This window comes from Xenopus laevis, chromosome 5S (assembly GCF_017654675.1).
Source record: "Xenopus laevis strain J_2021 chromosome 5S, Xenopus_laevis_v10.1, whole genome shotgun sequence".
NCBI classification, from domain to species: domain Eukaryota; kingdom Metazoa; phylum Chordata; class Amphibia; order Anura; family Pipidae; genus Xenopus; species Xenopus laevis.
Genome location: NC_054380.1, coordinates 1,949,555 through 1,977,392, shown reverse-complemented (window position 1 = coordinate 1,977,392; position 27,838 = coordinate 1,949,555). Strand labels below are relative to the sequence as shown.

The following is a 27,838-nucleotide window of genomic DNA, read 5'->3' as shown; positions in this document are numbered from 1 at the left end:
CATAGAATCGATTAGCACCAAAAACACATTTCCATAGATAAAAAACAAACCTTCTCCCCAGCAGCCGTTGCCTTGTAGAGAAGACAGACGGTGGCAGAGACGGTGGCTCAGATAAACCATTAGACGCCATTTATTTGTCTTGGGAACATTCCTCTTGGCACGGCCTTACAGCTCAATCTATTCCCGGCTCTTCTATAGGAACCAGCGCACAAAGGAAAAGAATAAAACAAAAGAAATTCATACATAGGAATTCTCTAGACTCATCACAAACACGTTCCGGTAATTGGGAGCTTATTCCTAGTGGAATGGGTCACCTGATCAAGTGCTTCGTTAATCGGGAAAAAAAAAGAAAGGGGACGGGCGGAAGGGAATGAAATAAATCCCGTGTTCCACGTTTGCAGGGCTGGAGGAGGCTCATGGCAAAGAAACCATTGAATTCAGGGATGTTCATCCATCAGACTCTCACTACTGATCAGCTACGTCCCAGCAAAACCCTGAGAGATCCCACAGTCAGTTGTGTTGTTGGGGGTTACAGTTCAGCAGCAGTAACGGAGTTAATATATGTAACGAATGCCTATGAATGATAATCACACAGGGACCTCCTCTCACACTAATGCTGCGCCCTAACAGATGCGACTGTCTGGAAGTGTATCGAATAAAAATTGGGGGAAAAAAATTAAAACAGAAATAACAACAAGTGACAGAAAAGCAGCAGCGGGATTTGTAAATTGCTGTACAAAAACACCAATAAAGGTTTTTTTTAAAAAAAAAAAAATCTTGAATTTCTTTTTTGTATGAGAATGCAAGAATAATGAGGGAAAGGGGGCAAAAACTTATGAGGATGCATCTCATGGATATTGCATTAAAGCTGCTTTTTAAAGGGATTGTGTCATGATTTTTATTGTGTAGTTTTTATCTCTAAATGACTGTTTACACTGCAAATAATTCACTGTACAATATAAAATGTCATTCCTGAAGCAGCAAGTGTATTTAGTTGTAATATTGGTGTGTAGGTGCATCTCAGCTCATTTTGCCTGGTCATGTGCTTTCACAGCACTTTAGGATGGAACTGCTTTCTGGCAGGCTGTTGTTTCTCCTACTCAATGTAACTGTGTCTCAGTGGGACCTGGATTTTACTATTGAGTGTTGTTCTTAGATCTACCAGGCAGCTGTTATCTTGTGTTAGGGAGCTGCTATCTGGTTACCTTCCCGTTCTGTTGTTAGGCTGCTGGGAAAGGGAGGGGTGAAATCACTCAAATTTGCAGTACAACTGAAGTTTATCAGAGCACAAGTCACATGACTGGGGGCAGCTAGGAAACTGACAATATGTCTAGCCCCATGTCAGATTTCAAAATTAAATATAAAAAAATCAGTTTGCTCTTTTGAGAAATGGATTTCAGTGCAGAAGTCTGCTGGAGCAGCACTATTAACTGATGTGTTTTGGAAAAACTGTCCCATGACAGTATCCCTTTAAGGATTCCCTTATGGAAACAAAGACAAGCCACCCAGTGGTGAGTAGAAGATAAAGCAGCTTTAGAGCAGGACACTAGAGGGAAAAGACCACTGTGACTAATGGCCAATGAGGAGGGGGTCGGCTCTGGGGCTGGAGCTTGGTGTTTGTAAAGACGTGTTACAGTCAAACGGAGTTACATTAACAAACAAACAAAACTCTCCTCAGGAAACCAGCACAAAAAACTTCCATCTTTAGGTCAAAAGGACAGACAGGCCTTTCCAAGAAAGTCATGGAAGTGAATGAGTTGAAAGATTGGCAATAAAGGAAATAAGGAAAGCTTTAGAGAAGCGACGGGCAATGGCAGTTGTGTTTATCGTACAGTCACGCCAAGCTTCTCCAGCACACGCGTGCCTTTCTCTTGGTACTCTTGGCGGGTCATCCAGAAGTTGTCTTTGTCTTTCATGATGTCGGCTAATACTGCTCCACCCAAAAACACCATGTGCTTGCGACGGGGAGGATCTTCAATACGGATCTTAAATTTCTGGAATAATAAAGAACGATAGTGAAGGAGAGAACACGAGATTTGCACTTCAACATAAGCGAATTCTTGAACATACGTTCCACGTGCACCTGATTTATTCTATCACTGAAGCCTTTGGAGCTTTTCATATACATACAATATTAGGTCTGATCTTAAAAGGGAACTATCACGAAAATGTCATATAAGCTTCCTCATACGGAAATAAGAAACTTTCTAAATACAATCAATTAAATATTCTGCATTGTTTCTTAAATAATCAAGTTTATCTTCACTATTCCTCTCTCAGCATCTGTTTCTCTTCATTCTCTCTTCATGCAGCAGTTGGGTGTCAGATATTCACTGACAGTTACATCCAATATATCTTATAGGGGGGCTCCTTTTGCCTAGAAGATGTATTAGAGCTCACTCTATTAAACTCACCAGACATCATGTCTCTCTACATGCAGGATTTGTGCAAAAGGCAGTTATTTTGTTACATTTTGTGTAGATGTGTCCGATAAATGATCCAATACATCTTATAGGGGGGCTCCTTTCCTAGCAGATGAATTAGAGCTCACTCAAATAACTGAGTCCAGTACAAACACAATGTAACAAAATAACTGCCTTTTGCACAAATCCTGCATGTAGAGAGACATGATGTCTGGTGAGTTTAATAGAGTGACCTCTAATACATCTTCTAGGCAAAAGGATTTGGTGAATCCCTATGGAGCGGAGGACATTACTGGGTTGTGTACAAATTTAGAATATGTTATGGTAATTCTGGATGTTATGTTAATTTGGTTGCCTATTAGAAAGCAGGTAAAGTGACCATTTTTTCTTAGAAATATCGGCACATTGCTATCATGTTCCAATGGAAAGATCAGGATCACTTAAGATGTAGTTATAGTTTGCTAAGCAAAACAAGCAACTTATAGGGGAGTATTCACAAAAGGGGAGAGAGACCATTTGTGAAGTAAAAGTGATGGTAAACTGGAGTAAAATACTTTCTCCATATTCACAAATGGTGTAAATTCCTACTATATTCTTAAATAGTGTAAATTTCCGCCTAAATTCCAACTCAACCACCACTTTTCAAATTTTAGTGAAAGAAAGAAAGTTTACTGACACTTTAATGAATTTGTCTTTCAAAATGGTACAAAAACAACATTTTCCCCCGACATTTTAAAAAGGGAGTAAAGCTCAGTGTAACTCGTCCCCGTGTGTCAGATCAATTCTAATATAATGTGATTTGGTTCAGCCAATCTTCACTTCACCCCTCTTGTAGGTGCCCCATTGGGGAATTATTCTCATATTCATAGGGATCAGCATTTTATAGTCAAGTTTGTGTCTAACCCTATAGGCGTTTTTGCGCCATTTTTATGTCATTTGAAAGACAAATTCATAAAAGTTTCTGTTTTTCTTTCATTAAATATGAAAAGTGTCGGTTGAGTCGGTATTTAGTTGGATTTCTGTTTGTGAATAAGGAGAAAGTATTTTACTCCAGTTTACCTCCACTTTTACTCCACAAATGGGGGGGAATTCACAAAAGTGTCGGGAACGAAAAAATGTCTTTAAAATGTCGTAGAAAGTGTCGTAGCAACAGCCGACAAATTCACAGAGCATTTCTCCGCCAGTTTTCCGACATGTACGACACTTTTGAATTAGTGTCGTTAAGAGTGGGCGTGGTTTTTTCGGCGCCACTTTTCCCGACATTTTTATGAATTACTCGTAAACATTTTTTTTACCGACAATTTTTCAGACACTTTAGGCTCTCCAAAATGAAAATGGCAGACAAATTGTCGTTTAAAAAGTCTTGGTAAATGTCGTTTGTACGATGAAAAGATATGACATTTTAGAAAATTGTCGGACTTACGAGACATTCAGAGATGGTAACATCTGCCTTTGTGAATTTGCCGTACGTACGACATTTTACAAATTTGTCGACCGCCACTTCTGGGTTACTTTTTTTACCGACACTTTTGTGAATTCCCCCCATGGTCTCTCTCCCCTTTTGTGAATTGCCCCCATAGTGTTGCTGCACAATGTGACCTGCGCAATGGAAACAGCCGAAATATGAAACATGAAGCAAGCGAATCGTCTCTTCCAATAAGAGGCCTTTAAAAAAAATAAATAAATTGGAAGCCTTACCGATAATTTTTCAACATCTCCTTTGAGGACTCGCTCCAAATAAAGCTGTTTCAGTTCTCGCTCTAAGCGGGAGGGCAACCCTGGATACATTGTGGAGCCCCCCGACAGCACGATGTGTTTATAGAACTCTGCCCTGAAAACAAGAGAGAACAGAGATCAGAATGTACTGTATAAGAATGAAAGATAGAACAAAAAAAGAATTTCATCTGTAATTAACAGCTACAGAAAAGCAAAGATATTACAGGCATGTGTGTTTATATTCAGTTGTGTAGCTGCTGTGTAGCCATGGCTGAAATTGAAAACAGATAACACCATTATGTTCTACAGAGCTTATCTGCTGTTTAACCTGAGCCCTTTCTCCTTTGAACGGCTGCCCCCATTGCTACACAGCAGCTTGTTTATATGAACTATAGTAGTACTTATCCGTTATCTACTGTGTATCCTGTGCTTGAATGGCTGCCCCCATGGCTACACAGCAGCTTGTTTATATAAACTATAGTAGTACTTATCTGTTATCTACTGTGTATCCTGTGCTTGAATGGCTGCCCCCATGGCTACACAGCAGCTTGTTTATATAAACTATAGTAGTACTTATCTGTTATCTACTGTGTATCCTGTGCTTGAATGGCTGCCCCCATGGCTACACAGCAGCTTGTTTATATAAACTATAGTAGTACTTATCCGTTATCTACTGTGTATCCTGTGCTTGAATGGCTGCCCCCATGGCTACACAGCAGCTTGTTTATATAAACTATAGTAGTACTTATCCGTTATCTACTGTGTATCCTGTGCTTGAATGGCTGCCCCCATGGCTACACAGCAGCTTGTTTATATAAACTATAGTAGTACTTATCCGTTATCTACTGTGTATCCTGTGCTTGAATGGCTGCCCCCATGGCTACACAGCAGCTTGTTTATATAAACTATAGTAGTAGTTATCTGTTATCTACTGTGTATCCTGTGCTTGAATGGTTGCCCCCATGGCTACACAGCAGCTTGTTTATATAAACTATAGTAGTATTTATCTGTTATCTACTGTGTATCCTGTGCTTGAATGGCTGCCCCCATGGCTACACAGCAGCTTGTTTATATAAACTATAGTAGTGTTTCTGAAGCAAATACACCAGTTTTACCAGTGCAGAGCAACACTATATTATAGTTGTATCTCTTTTAAAACACTTTAAATTTTTGATATTACTGTTCCTTTAAGGCAGGGATCCCCAACCTTTTGAAGCCGTGACCAACATTCAGAAGTAAAAGGAGTTGGGGAGCAACACTAGCATGAAAAATGTTGTTGGGGTGCCAAATAAGTGCTGTGATTGGCCATTTGGTAGCTCCTATATGGATTGTCAACCTACATTGAGACTCTGTTTGGCAGTACAGCTGGTTTTTATGAAACCAAAACTTGCCTCCAAGCCTGGAATTCAAAAATAATCTCCTGCTTTGAGGTTACTGGGAGCAACATCCAAGGGGTTGGGGAGCAACATGTTGCTCACGAGCTACTGGTTGGGGATCACTGCTTTAAGGTATGGTGATCCAAATTAGGGAAAGATCTGTTATCCAATAAATCCTGTATAACAGATGGCAGATGTGTATGAGCTGTACTAATGCACAAAGAGCAGAGACTCACCGAGTATCAATGTCGGCTGCCTGGATGGTGTTGAACAACAACTCCGCAACACCGACTCCTTCTACGTTGATAAGGTGAGGCTGGAACAAAGCTTCTGGTGCCTCAAAGCGCTCTCCCCCAACTTTAATAACCCTGCCATCTGGAAGCTGTGCAATACAAATACAAATGTAAACTTTCATCCCCCCAAGAAAAGGAAATTTATTAGGATTTCCGGTGCCAGAGGCCGTGCTCGGAGGGATCACAAAAAGTTTCCAATTTTAAAGGAATATAAACAAAATAAAGAGTTCTCTGCTTTTGCTACTGTGAAATTAGGGATACACCAAACCCAGGATTCGGTTCGGGATTCGGCCTTTTTTAGAAGGAGTCGGATTCGGCCAAATCCTTCGGCCCGGCCGAACAGAATCCGAATTCTAATTTGCATATGCAAATTAGGGGCGGGGAGGGAAATTGTGTGGCTTTTTGTCACAAAACAAGGAAGTAAAAAATGTTTTCCCCTTCCAACCCCTAATTTGCATATGCAAATTAGGATTCGGTTCGGTATTCGGCCAAATCCAAAATTGTGGATTCAGTGCATCCCTATGTGAAATGAAAGCAGTCAAGTGCTGTGCGCAGATACTCCTCTGGCACAATATGGAAAACGTTCAATTGATACAGAGCAGCCACTAACCATTCAAACTGGGAATAAAATCACCAACATATGAATTGTGTAGAGAAGAAGTAATGGGATATATACACAAGACTGGCTGCTGATTCTGCTACTCACTTACTAAAATAAATTGAGAAAATTAAAAGAAAACAGAGCTAGAAATGCAATGGGAGAATAGATCTTATTTAATATAAGCTTCCTCATAGGAAATGTTCTAAATATAATCAATGAAAAATTCTGAACCTTTTCTGAAATAATCAAGTTACTTTTCACAATCCCCCTCTCAGCATCTGTTTCTTTTCATGTAGGAATTGGGAGAAAGATTTTCATTGACAGATCCAATATATCTTATAGGGGGGCTCCTTTTGCCTAGAAGATGTATTAGAGGTCACTCTATTAAACTCACCAGACATCATGTCTCTCTACATGCAGGATTTGTGCAAAAGGCAGTTATTTTGTTTGTACTGGAATCAGTTATTTGAGTGACCTCTAATTCATCTGCTAGGAAAGGAGCCCCCCTATAAAATATATTGGATGTAACTGTCAGTGAATATCTGACACCCAACTGCTGCATGAAGAGAGAATGAAGAGAAACAGATGCTGAGAGAGGAATAGTGAACATAAACTTGATTATTTCAGAAACAATGCAGAATATTTAATTGATTGTATTTAGAAAGTTTCTTATTTCAGTATTACATTCATTACATTTTCATTTTCCAGATAGTTCCCCTTTAAGTATGGTTACATTCTATCACTTGCCCTTACACAGACTTTTGGTTCCAAGTATATTTAAAGCTATAACCATGAGTGGCTACTTGTACACTAGGAAATTGTTGAGTTTTCATTTACAAGAGCAGGGGTCCCCAACCTTTCTTACTCATGAGCCACATTCAAATGTAAAAAGAGTTGGGGAGCAACACAAGTAGGAAAAAGTCCCCGGTGGTGCCAAATAGGGGCTGTGATTGGTTATTTGATAGCCCCTTTGTGGACTGGCAGCTACAGGAGGCTCTACTTGTAACTATACTTAGTTTTTATACAATTAAAACTTTCTTCCAAGTCTGAAATTCAAAAATAATCTCCTGCTTTGAGGCCACAGAGAGCAACATCCAAGGGGTTGGAGAGGAACATGTTACTCACGAGCTACTGGTTGGGGATCACTGTACTAGAGTATGTGTAACCACAAATAAGTGCCGAGATACTACTACTACTACTCCTCCAACGCCTACTACTCTACTCCTCCTACTACTACTACACAGCACTCCCCAGTGGTCATAAAGAGATTTTCAGTTTAGTAGAAGTAGATTGTCCAGAAGTATTATTATTATTACAGGTATTGGACCGATTATCCAGAATGCTCGGGACATGGGGTTTTCTGGATAACAGATCTTTCTGCAATTCGGATCTTCATACATTAAGTCTACTAGAAAATCATATAAACATTAAATAAAGCCAATAGGCTGGTTTTGCCTCCAATAAGGATTAATTATATCTTAGTTGGGATCAAGTACAAGTTGCTGTTTTATTATTACACAGAAAAAAAAGTGGATTATTTCGATAAAATTGAGTCTATGAGAGATGGCCTTTCCATATTTCTGAGCTTTCTGGATAATGGGTTTCGGGATAACGGATCCCATACCTGTGCTATAAACAAGTATATAATAATAAAACAGTAGCTTGTATTTGATGGTAACTAAGCTGAATCCATATTGGTGGCAAAACAATCCTTTTGGTTTAATTGATTCACTTTTTTTTTTTATATAGAAGACTTAAAGTATCCAATTTATGGAAAAAACATTACCTGGAAAAAGCCAATTGCCAAGCACTCTGGGTAATAGACCTCATACCTGTATTTATAAAGCACCAGCATATTCTGCAGAGCTGTACAATAGAAAGTTGCAGATTTCAAAAACATACAAATTCGGGCAAACACAGGAGGTAAAAAGGACCCATTTCTGCATCATCCACCAATGTATAAAAGCAAAGGGAAAGGATGTGTTGTACAGAGAGTATCTTTAAAGGGAAACTATATCCCCAAAATGAATACTTAAGCAACAGATAGTTTATATCATATTAAGTGGCATATTAAAGAATCTTACCTAACTGGAATAAGTAAATATTGTCTTTTTACATCTCTTGCCTTGAACCCCCATTTAATGATGGTCTGTGTGCTGCCTCAGAGATCACCTGACCAGAAATACTGCAGCTCTAACTGTAACAGGAAGAGATCACCTGACCAGAAATACGGCAGCTCTAACTGTAACAGGAAGAGATCACCTGACCAGAAATACGGCAGCTCTAACTGTAACAGGAAGAGATCACCTGACCAGAAATACGGCAGCTCTAACTGTAACAGGAAGAGATCACCTGACCAGAAATACGGCAGCTCTAACTGTAACAGGAAGAGATCACCTGACCAGAAATACTGCAGCTCTAACTGTAACAGGAAGAAGTGAGGAAGCAAAATACAGAACTCTGTCTGTTAATTGGCTCAAGTGACCTTGCATGTATGGTTTGTTTGTGTGCACAGTGAATCGCAGGGGACGGCCCTTATTTTTTAAAATGTCAATTTTCTATTTATGATTACCCAATGGCACATACTAATAAAAAAAGTATATTATTATGAAAATGGTTTATTTACATGAAGCAGGGTTTTACATATGAGCTGTTTTATGCAATATCTTTATATAGAGACCTACATTGTTTGGGGGGTATAGTTTTCCTTTTTGTACATCACATACAGAAGAGGATTGTGGTACTCACTGTGTAAGACTCTACAAGGACTGTTGTCTCCAGTGCAAGTTTCTGCTCCTGTTCGATGTTGTATCCCACGTAGCAAAGCTTCTCCTTGATCATACGGACAGTCTCAAAATCAGCAGAGTGATTAAAAGCATAGCCTCGCAGCAACAGCAACTGCAGGAGATACAATTCTTAATGTAAAGTTTATACAAGTTTATCTACAAGTTGCTCACGAGTGAAAGCGTTTGGCACTGGACATATGAAAGAAAACTTAAAGGGTGGTTCACATTGGAGTTAACTTTTAGTATGTTTTATAGAACAGCTAATTGTAAGCAGCATTTCAGTTGGCCTGCGTTTTTTTTTTATTTGCCTTCTTCTGACCCCATCTAAAAAACAAATGCTCTGTAAGGCTCAGATGTATTGTTATTGATACTTTTTTTATGGTTGTATTAAAATGTGGCAGCAGTTTCACTCTGGGCTAAAAATGATTATCTTTAGAAATTGCCCCATACTGGAGCTCCCTATCTGCTATAGTCCCTGTTCGTGTTTCAAATGAGGGGTAAATGGCTCTAACAGTGGCTGCCAGAAGCTCAGTAACAGAACACTACTTCCTGCTTTTCAGCTCTCTAACTCTGAGTTAGTCAGTGACTATAAGGGGGGCCACATGGGACATAACTGTTCAGTGAGTTTGTAATTGATCCTCAGCATTCAGCTCAGATTCAAAAGCAACAGTTATGTCCCATGTGACCTCTCCTCAAGTCTCTGATTGGTTACTGCCTGGTTACCAATCAGTGGAAAGCAAGAGAGCTGAAAAGCAGGAAGAAGTGTTCTGGCTATTATGTTACACATCCACTCACTCAAGCCTTTATACATTACATTTTTGCCTAACTAACTATATCAGATACATTATTTATTTTGCACAGTCTGTCTATTTACCCAGTTTTTATTTTTATACTGAACTGTTCCTTTAAACACTGCACTGGCAGAAACAAAAATCATTTGGGTTGCAGTACATATAAAATGGATCAGACATTTTTAGAACAATGAAAAGCAAGTATGAAAAATTGAAAGCCCCTTATTTTACCTTTATAAGGTATCGGGTGATATCCCTGCCGGCTATATCTAGTCTCCTGGTGAGGTGCGGCAAAGAAAAGCCTTCGTACACAGGACAGATGTGAGTGACACCATCTCCAGAATCAACCACAACACCAGTCAACAGACCTAGAAAGAAGTGAACAAACATGCAACATTCATAAACCAGATTCAGATTCAGTTGCACCTCCAGATCCAATTGGTGACGGTCGCATTACTGGCAACAGGTCTCCAGTGTCACTCATTGTTCAAGCAAACTTACTCTGTGTAAAGACAACAAGCAGGGGTTGTTCCTATACTATGGGTTACATTAAAGCAGAATGAAAAGCTACCAAGGCAGTTTATTGCCAATAGATTAGCCACAATAGTACAAGCTATACGACTATATTTATTCTGCAGAATGCTTTACCATACCTGAGTAACCAGCTCTAGAAGCTCTGTTTGTTTAGGATAGCAGCTGCCATATTAGCTTGGTGTGACATCACTTCCTGCCTGAGTCTCTCCCTGCTCACTCCTATCTCTGGACTCAGATAACAGCAGGGAGGGAGAGAGGAGCAAACTGAGCATGCTCAAGCCCTAGCCCTGTAGGTTTAAGCTGAAAACAGGAAGTCTGATACAGAAGCCCATGAGTACACAATAGAAGGAAAGAAATGTGCTGTTTGACAGAGGACTCAGAGCAGCATTACTTTGAGGGGTTACTGGTGTATTTATATAGACTTTTCTGATAAAGCTTACTTACTTTTAACCTTTCCTTCTCCTTTAACTACACGTCTGCAGTAGATCAAACAAACTGATCCAACATCCAAGAATTAACTTTGATTGGCCAAAGGTATATTTATAGTTATAATACACAAAAGCCATGAATATCTTGTAAATTATATCCTTATAAACGGTGAGTACCAGTGTCTGACTGGCCCGGCGGGATACCGGGAAAAAACCCGGTGGGCCCGACCCCTAATGGGCCCGGCCGGGCCAGTCCCCCATCCCGATCATACTTGAAAGAAAAAAAGGTTTTTCTATGTGCCGCGCAGCGCCAATTGCGCATGCGCGCTGCACCTTTCAGTCAGTAATGTGTATTATGCTTCTTTAACCCATTATTCTCACTTGAATTCTCATTTCCCAGTAAAATCAGTTACAAACTGCAGCTTTTCCAGGGTACAAAATGGCTAATCAGTGAATGTGAAGTAAACGCTGCCTGTAGCTCATTTAAAAAACTGTAAGGGGAACACATTGTGGCAGCAATATTTCATACATACAGATAAATGACCCACCTTGTGCATATAATGTGAGAACAGCCTGTATTGCAACATAAACGCCGGAGAACTGGTAGGTCTCAAACATTACCTGAAAACAGAATATTTATACACGTGTTATTATACTGCTGATATGTAACATTTGATTAGTCACCTACCTACCCTAGCGAAACATAAGTCATTATACGATTAGTTGGTATCAGGAGAACTTTCATACTAAATTCTATGAAGACCTGAGTGTGAGCTCAGTCATAAACATTCCTAATGCCCAGGACACGGACACATTCCCACTGGTCACCACAAGTTCAAGTCAAGTGATGAATAAACACACCTGCACATTAAATAATAACACTGAGTAGTGGCTGCAGTCATAACCCCCTTATTCATTATTTAAAGGGATACTGGAACATATTTTTTTTCAAAACGCATCTAATGATGCTCCAGCAGAATTCTGCACTGAAATACATTTTTAAAACAGCAGATTATTTAAATTTGAAATCTGACATGGGGTTAGACATAGTGTCAGTTTCCCAGCTGCCCCCAGTCATGTGACTTGTGCTCTGATAAACTTCAGTCACTCTTTACTGCTGTACTGCAAGTTGGAGTGATATCACCCTCAGCAGCCTAACAACAGAACAATGGGAAGGTAACCAGATAGCAGCTCCCTAACACAAGATAACAGCTGCCTGGTAGATATAAGAACAGCACTCAATAGTAAAAACCCATGTCTTACTGAGACACATTCAGTTACATTGAGTAGGAGAAACAACAGGCTGCCAGAAAGCAGTTCCATCCTAAAGTGCTGGCTCTTTCTGAAATCACATGACCAGGCAAAATGAGCTGAGATGCACCTACACACCAATATTACAACTAAATACACCTGCTGCTTCAGGAATGACATTTTATATTGTACAGTGAATTATTTGCAGTGTAAACAGTGTCATTTAGAAATAAAAGTGATGACAGAATCCCTTTATCATATAAATTTTAGGGACCAACCTACAGTGAAAATGTGTGTTCCAACTGTATGTATTAACAGTAAGCTTACTCCATTCCCATCCAACAACAAATGGGAGGAAGCTTTTGTCACCAAGCCTGACCCTAAACCAAAGCGTAAGCAAAATAGAGGGAAAAGCATTTTTTTTTTTAATTTTTTGCAAGTTTAGCTTTCCATTATGTTGCACCTGAAACCCTGAAACCCAGCCAAAGAGAAGAAAGAAATGGAAGAAGATAATGAACAAGCCCACAGGCCGGTGCAATTTTTAGTGAACAGAAGCAACAGTCCTGGGTGTCAGGTAAGTAGTATAAATACTAGATTGTGCCCCCCAGTGATTGCACCTTTCCCTCTCCACTAAATTTATATCCCTCAGTTGTCAAGTGGTAACATACCTCTACAATCTTTTCCCGGTTTTTCGTTGGATTCATGGGGGGCTCTGTGAGCAGGATTTTACAGTCTCTGGTGTCTATGTTCAGTTTTTCTGGTCCAAAGGTGTAGTCCCAAAGGTGCTTCATATCATCCCAATTCCGCACTATCCCATTCTCCATAGGGTAGTTTACTTCCAGCATAGAACGTAACTCGCTGGCTTCATCACCGACCATCAGATCCTAAAAATGACAACAAACAAAGCTCTGAAATGTGTGTATAAATACAAGCAGGATGATCATGAAATTACAGAACAGCCCAGCAAGGGCACAAAAGTTTATCATATTATATGTAAATGGGTAGCAAATAGCCACATTTAGATACTGGTGGGTTTATATGTGCATAGTATTTTTTGAATTTTTAAATATAGATCAATCTAATGCATTACCAACCTTATCAGCTACTGGAACTGAACAAGAGAACAATCCTTAGGACACCTACAGCCAATCAGTAAATGGTAACAATTCACTGTGTTCCAGGATTAGGGGTAGAGCTGTTGAAGGGTTTATTTGACTTTAAATTTACTTTTAGTATAATATAAAGCTAATTTAATGCAACAATCTGCAACTGCACTTTATTTTTAATGCTCAGCAGCTTTGTAGTTGCTAGGGTCCACTTGCAACTAGGAACTGATTTGAACGAGTTACTAGAATATGAATAGGAGAGACTGGAAAGGAAAGATGAGTAATAAAAAATGATAATAAAAATGTAGCCTTACAAAGCAAGTAGTTTATGGGCTGCCAGGGTCAGTGACCCCCATTTGAAACTTGAAGGCAGAAGGCGGCAACGAATTCAAAAACTATATTTAAAAAATGCTATTAAAACAGTTGGAAAGTTGCAAAGAACTGGCCATTTTTTATCCTATTAAAAATTAACTTGAAGGTGAACTACCCCTTTAATAACCACCCGCCAGGGCCAGAACTAGAGGTCCGCAGAAGAGGCAGCTACCCATAGGCCACAATGAGAAGGGATGCTGGGCAGCTACCACTAAAATGGTCTTCTGCCAACTCCTAGTCTGCGTTCGCACCCCTCAGTCTTAATACCCTTCCTTCCCTCTGTCACCCTCCCTTCCTTCTGTCACCCCTCTCCTCCATCGCTCACCCCTCACTCCCCTCCGTTGCTCATCCCTGCCTCCATTGCTCCCCCCTCCCCTCCGTCGCTCCCCCCTCTCCTCTGTCACTCACCCCTCCCCTCCCTTGCTCACTCCTCCTCTCTCCTCCGGTGCTCACCCCTCCCTCCCCTCTGTCGCTCCCCTCCATCGCTCACCACTCCCCTCTGTCGCTCCCCCTCCCTCCCCTCCATTGCTCACCGGTCCGTTGCTCAGAGACAAGACGGAGTGCAGTGGAGCCTACATCTGTGCCGCCATGGCCTTAGTCTAGAGCAGGGGTCCCCAACCTTTTTTACCCGTGAGCCACATTCAGATGTAAAAAGAGTTGGGGAGCAACACAAGCATGAAAAGTCCCTTGGGTGCCAAATAAGGGCTGTGATTGGCTATTTGGTAGCCCCTATGTGGACTGGCAGCTACATGAGACTCTACTTGGCATTATACTTCGTTTTTATGCAATTAAGCCTAGAATTCAAAAATAATCCCCTGCTTTGAGGACACTGAGAGCAACATCCAAGGGGTTGGAGAGCAACATGTTACTCACGAGCTACTGGTTGGGGATCACTGCTCTAGAGTGTGAGTCAGTGCAACTTGTAAGAGAAGTCTTAAAGATTATTTAACAGTACCCTGTCAGTGTAACTCAACTAATTACCCTATCCCATCACTCATTGAAATGAGGGATGCACCAATCAGTATTTAGCCAGAATTCGTCCATTTTCAGCAGGATTTGGATTCAAACCGAATCCTTAAAATCATGTAACTTTTCATCACAAAACAAGGAAGTAAAAAAAGTTCTCTTTCTCCCTCCCCCTCGCTGATTTGCATATGCAAATTAGGGTTCAGATTTGGTTCGGGACTCTGCCGAATCTTTCACTAAATCACCTTTTCCTTGGTAAGGTCTTCAGTACACCCATTCATTTGCTTAGATCCCAGTTCCTCCTACTCCTTCACAAAGCAAACTTTTCAGCAGATCTATGTGGGTGGAAAACGCTGATATTTTAAGCTCTGGTTTAAGATTAGAATTTAACATTAAATGAGCACATTTCTCTGAATAGCAAAGGGCAGATAAAGACTGGCAGCAGAACTCGACAGCAGAGATGTTAGAGATGTCCTCTTAACCACTAAACACGACATTATGTATATTGTGTTGTGCTCCGTTCAACACAACTTGTTCCAACAATATGGCCAGGCATATTAGTAACATTTAGACAATATTAGGTGTTGCAAAGAATCCATGCATATTAATGGATCAAGAACAACAGTACAGCAGCAGTTAAAATCGTTTATAATCACGCCTACGAATGTACAACACACAATCATGAACAGTGAGAATCTGTAGGTAGTGAATGTCGTTCTTTTGTGCTAAAGTGCCGTCATTATGTGAGTAGCACAGCTCTGTGGGCTCAGGGAAAAGACTATTAATGGCACATTTGTCTTTGTGCTAACGAGGGAACTCGCTTGTCTCCACAGATGCCATTACGTTTACATAGAAAATCAGAACCTCATATAGAACATACCTACTTCTTTAGTTCGGCTTTAGTTCTCCTTTAACAGTACAAATAATATGAAGGAATACATTTTCCCCACAAGGGAGTCTGAATGGATACAAATCATAAAACAGAATTAAGGACTGAAGTAGGATATACAGTATAACTTCATTTATCCATGACAGAAGCACTTCCCTATGTAATACAAGAGATGCTGCTGAGCAATATTTGAGATGTGTTTCCCCATCAGCAGGACCAATCACAGGCAAATAAAGTTAAAACATATTGATGCACCTCTGGCTATAATTCTACAGCTCCATCCATTCCACTCATTATGAATAATTAAAGTAGGGATGCACCAAATCCACTATTATGGATTTAGCCGAACCCCTGAATGCTTTGCGAAAGATTCGGCTGAATACCAATCCGAATCCTAATTTGCACATGCAAATTAGGGGTGGGAAGGGGAAAACAAAAATCACGGGATTTTCCATCCATGCCCCTAATTTGCATATGCAAATTAGGATTCAGATTCCGTTCAGATTTGGCCGAATCCTGCTGAAAAAGCCCAAATCCTGCCTGAACCCCGAACCGAATCCTGGATTCAGTGCATCCCTAAATTAAAGCAAATTGCTTACAATACATTAGAAACGGTAGACAAAGCACTGGCAACTGCTGTTTGTATGTTATAAACTGTGCACAAATGATCTGGTGTTTGTATAAAGTGCAACACCCTAATGCAAGACCGCATGAATTGTGTGCAAATTAATCACGTAACATGCTGATCCCTATTCCCAAACGTGCAGGAACAGGTAGGATATCACAAAACACCCAAACCTTTCAGTTAGAGAAGAAGCTATGTATCATTGAACCAAAAAGATGCGCAAATATGACAAACGTCATCACAAAGCACCGTGTGCAAAGGCCCAAAAAGGCTCCACTTACCATCTTTTTCTTATCCTACTTGGTAAGGAGTCAATATTTGAGGGAAAAAAAGGTAAAGGGAATGCTGTCAGCAGAATGCAAGATTACCGGTACACTAAAATGTGTAATGGCACAAGCACAGAAAAAAGGGGCTACATTATATATAAATATATATCTATAGAACTATAACAATGAAAGTGCACAAGTTTATAAAGATACAAGTGGTTGCTAGGAACTTACCCAGCAAACGCCGCAAATGCTTTATAAACACAACAGTGACACAAAGATATGAAAAGTGTCACTATTGTGTTATATATATATATATATATATATATATATATATATATATATATATATTTATTCGTTGCCGGGGTCAATTTATGGCAACGGTATGTGCTTTAAAGACGCTGCATACGCTGACACTCCTTTCCTTGATGAATTGGGGTGAAACCTCTTAGGGTAAGTCCAGACGAGGAGATTCGGGGAGATTTTGTCGCCTGGCGACTTATTGCCACGTCTTTTGCGCGACTATCTCCCCGAACTGCCTCAGCGTTTTTTCCCCATAGGCTACAGCGCAAAATCGCCTGCGCCAATACACACGCCGTGATGCGTTTTCAATAGTCGCCCAAAGTTGCCTCACTCTTAAAAGTGGGAAGTTAGGAGCGGTCAGCGTCTTCTCCTTTGATATTTCTGTTTGTACTTTTATCCACTTTGTGAGTAGATATTTGTTTTTCCTGTTTATACATCATTAACATTTCATCTTCTATTGTTTTCTCACACACTGACTGAATGGGTTGCCATTGCTGAAACACTAAGGGTAAGGCCAGACGAGGAGATTCGGGGAGATTTTGTCGCCTTATATAGTATATAGTAGTGAGGGGAAGCCCATTCCAGATACATGTTACAGGGCAATCCCTTTGAAATAAAAAATAACAAAAGTGGCATAAAACATTCCCTGCTAAGTGGTAAGAGGATTTTGAAACCTTGCAGCTATACCATTGGTGATACACTATAGGAGTTTTCCTTCTTCTCTTTTTCTTTTTAAGCAATTTCTGGTTGGTGTGTATGAAGCGGAGGATTGTCACTACTGAGAGCGGCCTCCATTTGGATTTGAGTTCAGCGTGAAACCTTTTATACCTGTGATAACAGACATGGCTTTAGCATTTAACATCAGGTCCTTCAGCTGGATTCTGGTGGTTGTTATCCATTAGCTGTACACATTCAAGATTTATACAACTGAATTTATCTTCATGCAGATGAATCAACTTGGATCGCTTCTTTTTCCTGAGTCGGCCGAAGTCGAGGAAACTTCATGCGACTTCGAAAAATGAAGCGATTTGGGGCTAGACTACTAATCTCCCGAAATAGCAGTGTGTGTCCTGGCCCCTATATGCCTAAAACAATGAATGCTTACTAACATAACAGCTGCTAGGAGGAAAAGGAAATGTGTGTTTAAATATATAGTTACCTTAATCTCAATGTTTCCCACTTTGGCAGTAGATCGGATCACAGGTCGCCCAACCAAAGCCGGGAAGATGTGCTCTGGAAAGTTTGAGCCGGCATATCCACATTTCACAAACTAATATATAAAAAAAGAAAAAAGGTACCAATTAAACACAGTCCATGACAAGGTACAGGTATGGGACCCGTTATCCAGAATGCTCAGGAGCTGGGGATTTCTAGATAACAGGGCAAATTAAGAAACAAAGTATTCCATGTTTGGTCCTTGTGAGGCAAATAATTAGATAATAAACAGATAATGCCCTTGTATAATGGACAACAGGAGTCACAAAATGGGGAAGGGGGTCATATACTGGCAATATAGTGATCTACCTGACAAGGACCAAAATGAGAGTCGCTTTAATCTCCCTATGTGGCCGATGTTTTTTGAGGCACATGAGGAAAACTGATGGCTGGAGCCTCAAGGCCTAGATAAGTACTTTTAATGGAACAGTTCAGTATAAAAATAAAAACTGGGTAAATAAATAGGCTGTGCAAAATAAACAATGTATCTAATATAGTGAGTTAGACAAAAATGTAATGTATAAAGGCTGGAGTGAGTGGATGTGTAACATAATAGCCAGAACACTACTTCCTGCTTTTCAGCTCTCTAACTCTGAGTTAGTCAGTGACTATAAGGGGGGCCACATGGGACATAACTGTTCAGTGAGTTTGTAATTGATCCTCAGCATTCAGCTCAGATTCAAAAGCAACAGTTATGACCCCCTAAAGTCACTGATTGGTTACTGGCAGGTAACCAATCAGTGGAAAGCAAGAGAGCTGAAAAGCAGGAAGTAGTGTTCTGGCTATTATGTTACACATCCACTCACTCCAGCCTTTATACATTACATTTTTGCCTAAGTAACTATATTAGATACATTGTTTATTTTGCACAGCTATCGTTTACCCAGTTTTTATTTTTACACTGAACAATTCCTTTAATTCAGCAAGCTAAACTTGTGATCACAATTTAATCAGAGAATAAGGGGGGGGGGTATATTAGTTTGTACTGTGAATTTGATAACTGATTAATAAAAGGGGATGTTGCCTTAACACTTCTTTATGAAACCACAAAGCAAACGTTCAGTTTATATATTAGTTTATATATAGTTGAGCAGTAAAACGCATGTCTGCCATCCTTTTCCAGTGGAACATTGATATAATTACTGCAACGTGTAATATAGATCATTAGCATTTGTCTCTTTCCTATGTACAGATAGCGGACTAGATAACCATAACTTGCTAGCGAGTAGGCACAAAGGGTTCGGCACGTTGCAGCTATTTACCATATATAGACTTTACAAAATTGTGGTTTGACTTCCTATTGAGTCACGCTCGGCTACAGCACAAGAAACACGGCTACTGCATACATTTCACTCTAAAACCCTTATTTCACAGGCAACGAGGGACTGCGAGGGACAAAAGTGGCCTATTAGGTCTCATAGTTTGCAATCTGCCAGAAATAATCCAAAGGTTGAGCAAATTGACAGATTATGTGCATTCAGCAGATGAATTACAAGGCATTGGGAAAGTACTAGCAGCTATACAGCTAATATCAAATAAAACATTATTACACTTGGCTTTGATGAGCCATATGTACTCCATGAGCTTGCTGAACTATTCCACATACAGTGACACTGCATCTAACAATATATAAGGCTACTGTACGTGAAGAATCACATGGAAACCCTATGCACAAAAAGCTAAATCTGAAGAACTTTTATTTTGTATGTTTTTTCCTTTATAATGACCATAGCTAGCTTCTAGTAATAGCATTATAACACAAAAAAAGGGGGGCTATGGCAGGCAGTGAAGAAGGTTTTTATTATTTGTGATCTTTCAGTTATTTAGCTTTATTTCCCACAGCTCTACAGTTTGCAATTGAAGCAATCTAGTTGCTAAGGCCCAGATTTTTTTTTGAAGAGGATCAAGAGGCAAACAAAGCGGATATAGTAGTAGCCAAAGCTAAACATAAACATGTGGGAAATCCTTTATAGGGTGGAAAACATTAGCATCATGTACAGCACACGTGTGTATAAAGTGACAGCAATAGATCCAGATGTGCACATCTGACCACTCTCAAAAGAATGTTTGTGGTCTGTAAATGTAGAAAAATACACATTCCCCAAAATAAACCAGCCCAGGCTATTTAGTCACTATCCACCTCTTTCTGCTCAATACTAACTGCAAAGTGAGAAAATGTACAGAAATATGGGGGCTCCCGCAATAAGCCATCAGTATAAAGACTAACCATCATTATTCAGTTATTTCCAGTTTTTAACAAATAACCTTTTAATGGGAATCAAAAACAACGTAAAGCTGTCCATACACTGGTAAATTGAAGCGCTTGATCTGACCCTTTCAGACTGGGTCGGCTACTTACCTGCCCATGTATTGGCCCTCGCAGACATACTGTATCTGGCCAAATATTTAGGGGCCCATTTACTTAGTTCGAGTGAAGGAATAGAGGAAAAATAGTTCGAATTTTGAATGTTAGAATATGGCTACTTCGACCATCAAATGGGCTACTTCGACTACGACCTTCGAATCGAACGATTCGAACTAAAAATCGTTCGACTATTCGATAGCCGAAGTACTGTCTCTTTAAAAAATTCTTCGACCCCCTAGTTCGCCAGCTAAAAGCTACTAAGGCCAATGTTAGCCTATGGGGAAGGTCCCCATAGGCTTCCTAACAATTTCCTGATATCGAAGTCGAAGGATTTTGCGCTATTCCTACGATCGAACGATGAAAGGAATATCCTTCGATCGATGGATTAAAATCCTTCGAATCGTTCGATTCGAAGGATTTAATCGCTAGATTTAACTATTATTCCTTCGATCGTAGGAATAGTGCAAAATCCTTCGACTTCGATATTCAAAGTCGAAGGATTTTACTTCGATGGTCAAATATCGAGGGTTAATTAAACCTTGATATTCGACCCTAGGTGAATGTGCCCCTAAGTATTGAGAGGACTTGAAAATTGCCGGGCAAGGAAGATAAAGATGCGATGCTCTACTGTTTGGCATCCACAGGCACCATAATGATCTGATCCCGGAGCAAAAACTATTGTATAATTGGCCTGTTTTGTGGAGGGTCAAATTGAACAGATTCACTTGTTTAGCGACCTCAACAAACTACTAGATCTTCATTGGGTATATCCAGTTTAAAGGAGAAGGAAAGGCATTTTCTACTTGGGGGTTCCAAAAGTTAGGCACCCCAAATGATTGTATTGACTTACCTGAAATCCAGGGCCGGTGCTCCTATCAGCAGAAAACGACACCGGCCCGCGTTACACCACCGAGCGATCCTCTTCCGTCTTCTTCACGCAGCTGCACATGCGCAGTGGAACGAAAAGCAAAACTTTAACGAAAAAGTCGCTATTTCATTCTACTGCGCATGCGTCTGCCCTGGGAAATTTGAAGAAGAAGCAGGAAAGTGATTGCTCCATGGGCGGGTGCAGTTTTCTGCTGATAGGAGGTGTCAGGTAAGTAGACAATCACTTGGGTGCCTAACTTTTGGCACCCCCAAGTAAAAACACCTTTGCTTCTCCTTTAACATTCTGGAGCAGAGACAAAGAAGAATTCAAGGGATATTTACTAAACTAGGAACATTTCTACATCCCAATGAGATTATAAATAAAATTCAGTCCTGACGGTTTATGAACATTACAGGTGCACCTGAGAACCTGCTTAGGGCTAATGACATTACAATTACGATCTTTCCTGGAAAAGATGTTTCAAAGAAAGATTGTTCATTTAAATACACACGTGTAGATCTGAATTATCACATACAGAGGTAAAAACAATAGAATTCTACCTGTATGATCATTCGGCACTAACAATGGCTAATGTTAAGGTGCCTTTAAAGGAGCCTGATCAAAATTTTCCCTCCAGCCCAATCGATGAGCCGAACAATATCCAAGTCTTCTGCTGATATCGGTCGGCTCATTTCCCACCATACACGCACTGAATATCATAGGAATATTCATTTTGTAAGATATTATAAGTGCGTCTATGGCCACCTTAAAGGAACAGTTCAGTATAAAATAAAAACTGGGTAAATAGAATAAAAAATGTATCAAATATAGTTAGTTAGCCAAAAATGTAATTAGGGATGCACCGAATCCAGGATTCGGTTCGGGATTCGGCTTTTTTCAGCAGGATTCGGATTCATCCAAATCCTTCTGCCGGCCCGAACCGAATCCTAATCTGCATATGCAAATTAGGGGCAGGGGCAAATCACATGACTGTCACAAAACAAGGTAAAAAATGTTTTCCACTTCCCACCCCTAATTTGCATATGCAAATTAGGATTCTGATTCAGTATTCGGATGAAACTTTCACCAAGGAGTCGGGGGTATGGCCGAAACCAAAAAAGTGAATTTGGTGCATCCCTAAATGTAATGTATAAAGGCTGGAGTGAGTGGATGTGTAACATAATAGCCAGAACACTACTTCCTACTTTTCAGCTCTCTAACTCTGAGTTAGTCAGTGACTATAAGGGGGGCCACATGGGACATAACTGTTCAGTGAGTTTGTAATTGATCCTCAGCATTCAGCTCAGATTCAAAAGCAACAGATATGTCCCATGTGCCCCCCTTATAGTCACTGACTGGTTACTGCCTGGTAACCAATCAGTGGAAAGCAAGAGAGCAGAAAAGCAGGAAGTAGTGTTCTGGCTATTATGTTACACATCCAGTCACTACTATAGTAGATACATTGTTTATTTTGCACAGCCTATTTATTTACCCAGTTTTATTTTTATACTGAACTGTTCCTTTAAGGCACACGGAGCAATCCACGCACTCTAAACAAAGTGTTTATAAGTAGCCTAAACAAGCTGCTTCAGGTACCCTGAAACTGCCCATGGAGTTCTAGAGGAGATCAAAATGCATTTTCCCTAGATTTGGACAAACCACCTCAAACCCCTTATATGATTGACATAGGATTTGAATACTTATTATTTCAAATTTGATGGATTTGGGTAGATTTGGTTTCAGTACAATCTTTGTGGAGGAACTGGCATTTGGGCAACAGAAACCTGTCCAAATTCACCTTCTGTATCATTGGCTGTAGCGTGTCTGTGGTCCAGTTGCAAGTAACTAGAGAGATGGAAGTACAGGTATCGTACCTGTTATCCAGAATGCTCGGGACCTGGGTTTTTCCGGTTAATGGATCTTTCCATAAAAAAAATAAATCACGTAAACATGAAATAAAGCCAATAGTTTTGCTTCCAATAAGGATTAATTATATCTTAGTTGGGATCAGGTACAAGCTACTGTTTTATTATTACACAGAAAAGGGAAATCATATTAAAAAATGTGGATTATTTGATTATAATGGAGTCTAAAGGAGACAGCCTTTCCGTAATTTGGAGCTTTCTGGATAACGGGTTTACGGAAGTGAAGATGGAAGACATGGAATTATTAGCAGGTCTTGTTTTCTAACAGGACGGAAACTGAAAATGTCCTGTTTTAATCCCACTTTGCTCAACAATGGGCATGATTTCTGGGTAGAAAAGTGTCAATTTTAATCTTAGGTCACACCATGATATTTGATATTAGCCATCATTACTATTCTGGAGTCCAAATTCTTTGTTTTTTCGCTATATTGGTATCTTCATTAATGGTTGCAAAACAAATGACTTCCCAAAAATATTGCTGGGAGACCAACTGATCTATTATTGCTTTAACTTGTCTACATTGTGAAATATTGTTGGGTGGTACCTACTTGTATGACATCAGATTAATAGGGAAGTCAGGAGCTTTCTTATCAAAGACTAGTAAAATACACACCTTTGCTCTAATCTGAATATGTCACACCCCACAATACCTGGCTGGGAGTGAAAGAAGCAGCTACAGACACTTCAGAACAGAAGCTGCACTTTCAAGTTATTGTTCAGAGCAGCATTTACCCTCAGCACCACCAAAACATGAGCCACTTGTGCTGCAATGTAGAACAAATCCAGGATAAAATCAAACTACTCTTCATAGATATGTGTGTAGCCCCCGAACAACGCAAACCTACTTCCCCCTCCCCTGTTGCAAAACCACAGAAACAGTTGGTGGGAAAGTAGAACTTTGCATTTTGCTCACTTTGCTCGGCAGGGCATTAGCAAAGCAATCTTTAAAGGGGTTGTACACCTTTAAATTAACTGTTAGTATGATGAAGAGAGTGATATTCTGAGAATTTGCTTAGGTTTTTTATTATTTGTGGTTTTTGAGTTATTTAGCTTTTTATTCAGAAGCTCTCCAGTTTGCAATTTCAGCAATCTGGTTGCTAGGCTCCAAATGACCCTAGTAACCATGCACTGATTTGAATAAGAGGCTGGAATATGAATAGAAAGAGGAGTCAAAAAAGTAGCAGTAACAATATATGTTTAGTCTTAAAGAGTATTTGCTTTTAGATGGGCTCAGAAGAAGGTAAATAATTCAAAAACTAATGAAAATAATGAAGAACAATTGAAAAGTTGCTTAGAAATGGCCATAAAAAAGTAACATACTAAAAGTTTACTTAAAGGTGAACCACCCCTTAAAGGCACTTTTATTTATAAGAGACAATGAGCCAGTTGAAAAGCAGTAACCCAATGAATGCATGAGATCATTTACATGAGGAGAGCCCATAGTTTAGTGATATTGTCCCACTATGATCGACATCGATAAAAGCATTGTTACAACTCTGCACCATGGAAATATTACTTAAAGGAGAAGCAAATGCTAAAAGTCAGTAAGCTTTATCAGAAAGGTCTATATAAATACACCAGTAACCCCTCAAAGTAATGCTGCTCTGAGTCCTCTGTCAAAACAAACAGCACATTTCTTTCCTTCTATTGTGTACTCATGGGCTTCTGTATCAGACTAACTGTTTTCAGCTTAAACCTCCAGGGCTAGGGCTTGAGCATGCTCAGTTTGCTCCTCTCTCCCTCCCTGCTGTAATCTGAGCCCAGAGCTATGAGTGAGCAGGGAGAGACTCAGGCAGGAAGTGATGTCACACCAAGCTAATATGGCAGCTGCTATCCTAAACAAACAGAGAGGTTCTAGAGCGGATTACTGGGGTATGGTAAAGCATTCTGCTGAATAAATATAGTGTTATAGCTTGTACTATTGCAGCTAATCAATTGGCAATAAACTGCCTCCGTAGCTTTCCTTCTCCTTTAAATATTAATGTATGAGAAAATGTATATTGCTAACAAACAACTTTTTCTTATGTAAACTGTTTGATGACAGTGTATTGAGATCTACTGATCACCAGCTAAAGATCTTCTGGTACATCCCCATGTACCTTATATGCACCCCTGATTTATATAGCGCTGCAGAGATCAGTGAAGCCTTAGTCTGAATCAACCTGGAAAATACTATACAATCTATAATGAAAACCCCATTTAGAGACATCTCTGAGTAATTCTGAGATCACCATCGTCTGGCTGAAGAGTAGATCCCAAAGACTAAAAGTAGTGGTTCAGCCTTAAGATACATTTTAGTATACTATAGAATGGCCAATTTCAACTAACTTTTCAATTGGTCTTAATTGTTTTGGTTTTTTTTAGTTTTTAAATTATTTGCTTTTTTAAAAAAAAAAATCTTTCCAGCTTTCAAATGGGGGGTCACTGACCCCATCTAAATACAACAAATGCTCTGTAAGGCTACAAATGAATTGTTGTTGCTACTTTGTATGACTCATCTTTCTATTCAGGCCTCTCCTACTCATATCAATGCATGGTTGCTAGGGGAATTTCCACTCTAGCAACCAGATGGCTGAAACTGCCAACTGAAAAGCTGCTGAATAAAAAGCTAAATAAGTCAAAAAGCAGAAATAATAAAAAATGAAAACCTATTGCAAGTTGTTTCAGAATATAAGTCTGTACACCATAATAGAAGTTAATTTAAAGGTGTACAACCCCTTATAAAGCAGAATATGGTGAGTTATAGTTCAAGGATGTCCATGACTGCGGCACAAGTATAAAAGGAATAAAAAATCTCTTGTTGCAGCAGTAAATGTGAAGGGTAATGTATAATGTGTATAATGAATAGTGTATAATGTATAGTGTATAGAGCATAGTGTATAATGAATAGTGTATAATATATAGTGTATAATATATAGTGTATAATATATAGTGTATAATATATAGTGTATAATATATAGTGTATAATGAATAGTGTATAATATATAGTGTATGTGTAGTGTATAATATATAGTGTATAATGTATAATATAATAGTGTATAATGAATAGTGTATAATATATAGTGTATAATGAATAGTGTATAATATATAATATAGTGTATAATATATAGTGTATAATATATAGTGTATAATGAATAGTGTATAATATATAGTGTATAATATATAGTGTATAATGTATAATATATAGTGTATAATGAATAGTGTATAATATATAGTGTATAATATATAATATATAGTGTATAATGTATAATATATAGTGTATAATGAATAGTGTATAATATATAGTGTATAATGAATAGTGTATAATATATAGTGTATAATATAGTGTATAATGAATAGTGTATAATATATAGTGTATAATATATAGTGTATAATGAAGTGTATAATATAATATAGTGTATAATATATAGTGTATAATGAATAGTGTATAATATATAGTGTATAATGTATAATATATAGTGTATAATATAAATATATATATATATATATATATATATTGAGCATCCCCTGGTCCTGCAGCTCCTCCAGCACAAGGAATGTGTATGGCAACTCCCACTCATACGTCACATAATGGATTGTGAGCTCTGCTACATTACTTCTCTCTTATTATAACCAAAGAAAATGTATGGCCTAACAAATGAATAAAAGCTCAGGTGAGAAGCAGACGGCGAGTTATAGTTGAAGATCAAGTGACCGAGGCGCTAATTCCGCGCTAATCCGGCGCAGCAGTAAATAGTTCCGGGCCCGGTCGCTCCTGCGCTTTATACGGTAACAGGAAGTGACAAGAAGCAACTCCCTGTGTATAAATGGGCGGGTGTAAGAACTCACCCCGGTGCCGTTGTCGCACACCACGACCTTCTTGCCTTGACTGTCCATTATGTTGTTTCCCTCCTCCGCCGGCACCGGAGCCTGTGATCGTTCAGTCAGTCAGTCAATAGACCGGAAGTGAGCCCACCGCCCAAGCACCACCACTTCTGCTTCTCCTACGAAAAGAGGCAGCACGTGACTCGTCGCCTCACTGGTTAGCCAATAAGCGAGAAGATGGGCGGTACCCCAAGTAAACGTAACTTGTGGGCTGTTCAAGCCTATAGCCCATTCAAGGACAGCACCGCGGATTTTTTTTATGGGAAGAGACGCTAATTAACTAGAACAGAGTCGGCTAAATGGCCATTTTTGTTTAGGGCAAATTATTTTGTTGGACTAGGGACATTTCCGTTTTAGGCGAGTGCTTTTTTCCTCCTAATGTTTACAAGTCTTATACTATGAGCAGTGACGAGATACATCAGATGTGGAATTCCCCAATCAGAGTGAGGGGATCGATTCCCACATCAATAATGGCCGCACCTTCTATTTGGGCGTGACTTTACTCTCGCGATTAGACGAGAGTTTTTTCTTAAAGGAACAGTTCAGTATAAAAATAAAACTGGGTAAATAGATAGAGTGTGCAAAATAAACAATGTATCTAATATAGTTAGTTAGGCAAAAATGTAATGTATAAAGGCTGGAGTGAGTGGATGTGTAACATAATAGCCAGAACACTACTTCCTGCTTTTCAGCTCTCTAACTCTGAGTTAGTCAGTGACTATAAGGGGGGCCACATGGGACATAACTGTTGCTTTTGAATCTGAGCTGAATGTGCAGGATCAATTACAAAATCACTGAACAGAAATGTCCCGTGTGGGCCCTAGGGTTGCCACCTTTTAAAAAAAAATTACCGGGCAGTGGTGGGGGCGTGTACT

At 39.5% G+C, this 27,838-nt stretch overlaps 1 protein-coding gene across 1 annotated transcript; it reads right to left on the bottom strand.

Annotated features, from left to right (window-relative positions):
- Positions 1-114: 114 nt before the first annotated feature.
- On the bottom strand, positions 115-27,032 carry actr2.S (ARP2 actin-related protein 2 homolog S homeolog). Its single transcript, NM_001095724.1, is given in 9 exon segments — positions 115-1,994; positions 4,122-4,254; positions 5,752-5,897; positions 9,158-9,307; positions 10,218-10,354; positions 11,497-11,569; positions 12,868-13,083; positions 17,886-17,996; positions 26,928-27,032. Coding segments are annotated over 9 exon segments (1,185 nt in total). The 5' UTR covers positions 26,976-27,032; the 3' UTR covers positions 115-1,823.
- Between the last annotated feature and the right edge of the window lie 806 nt (positions 27,033-27,838).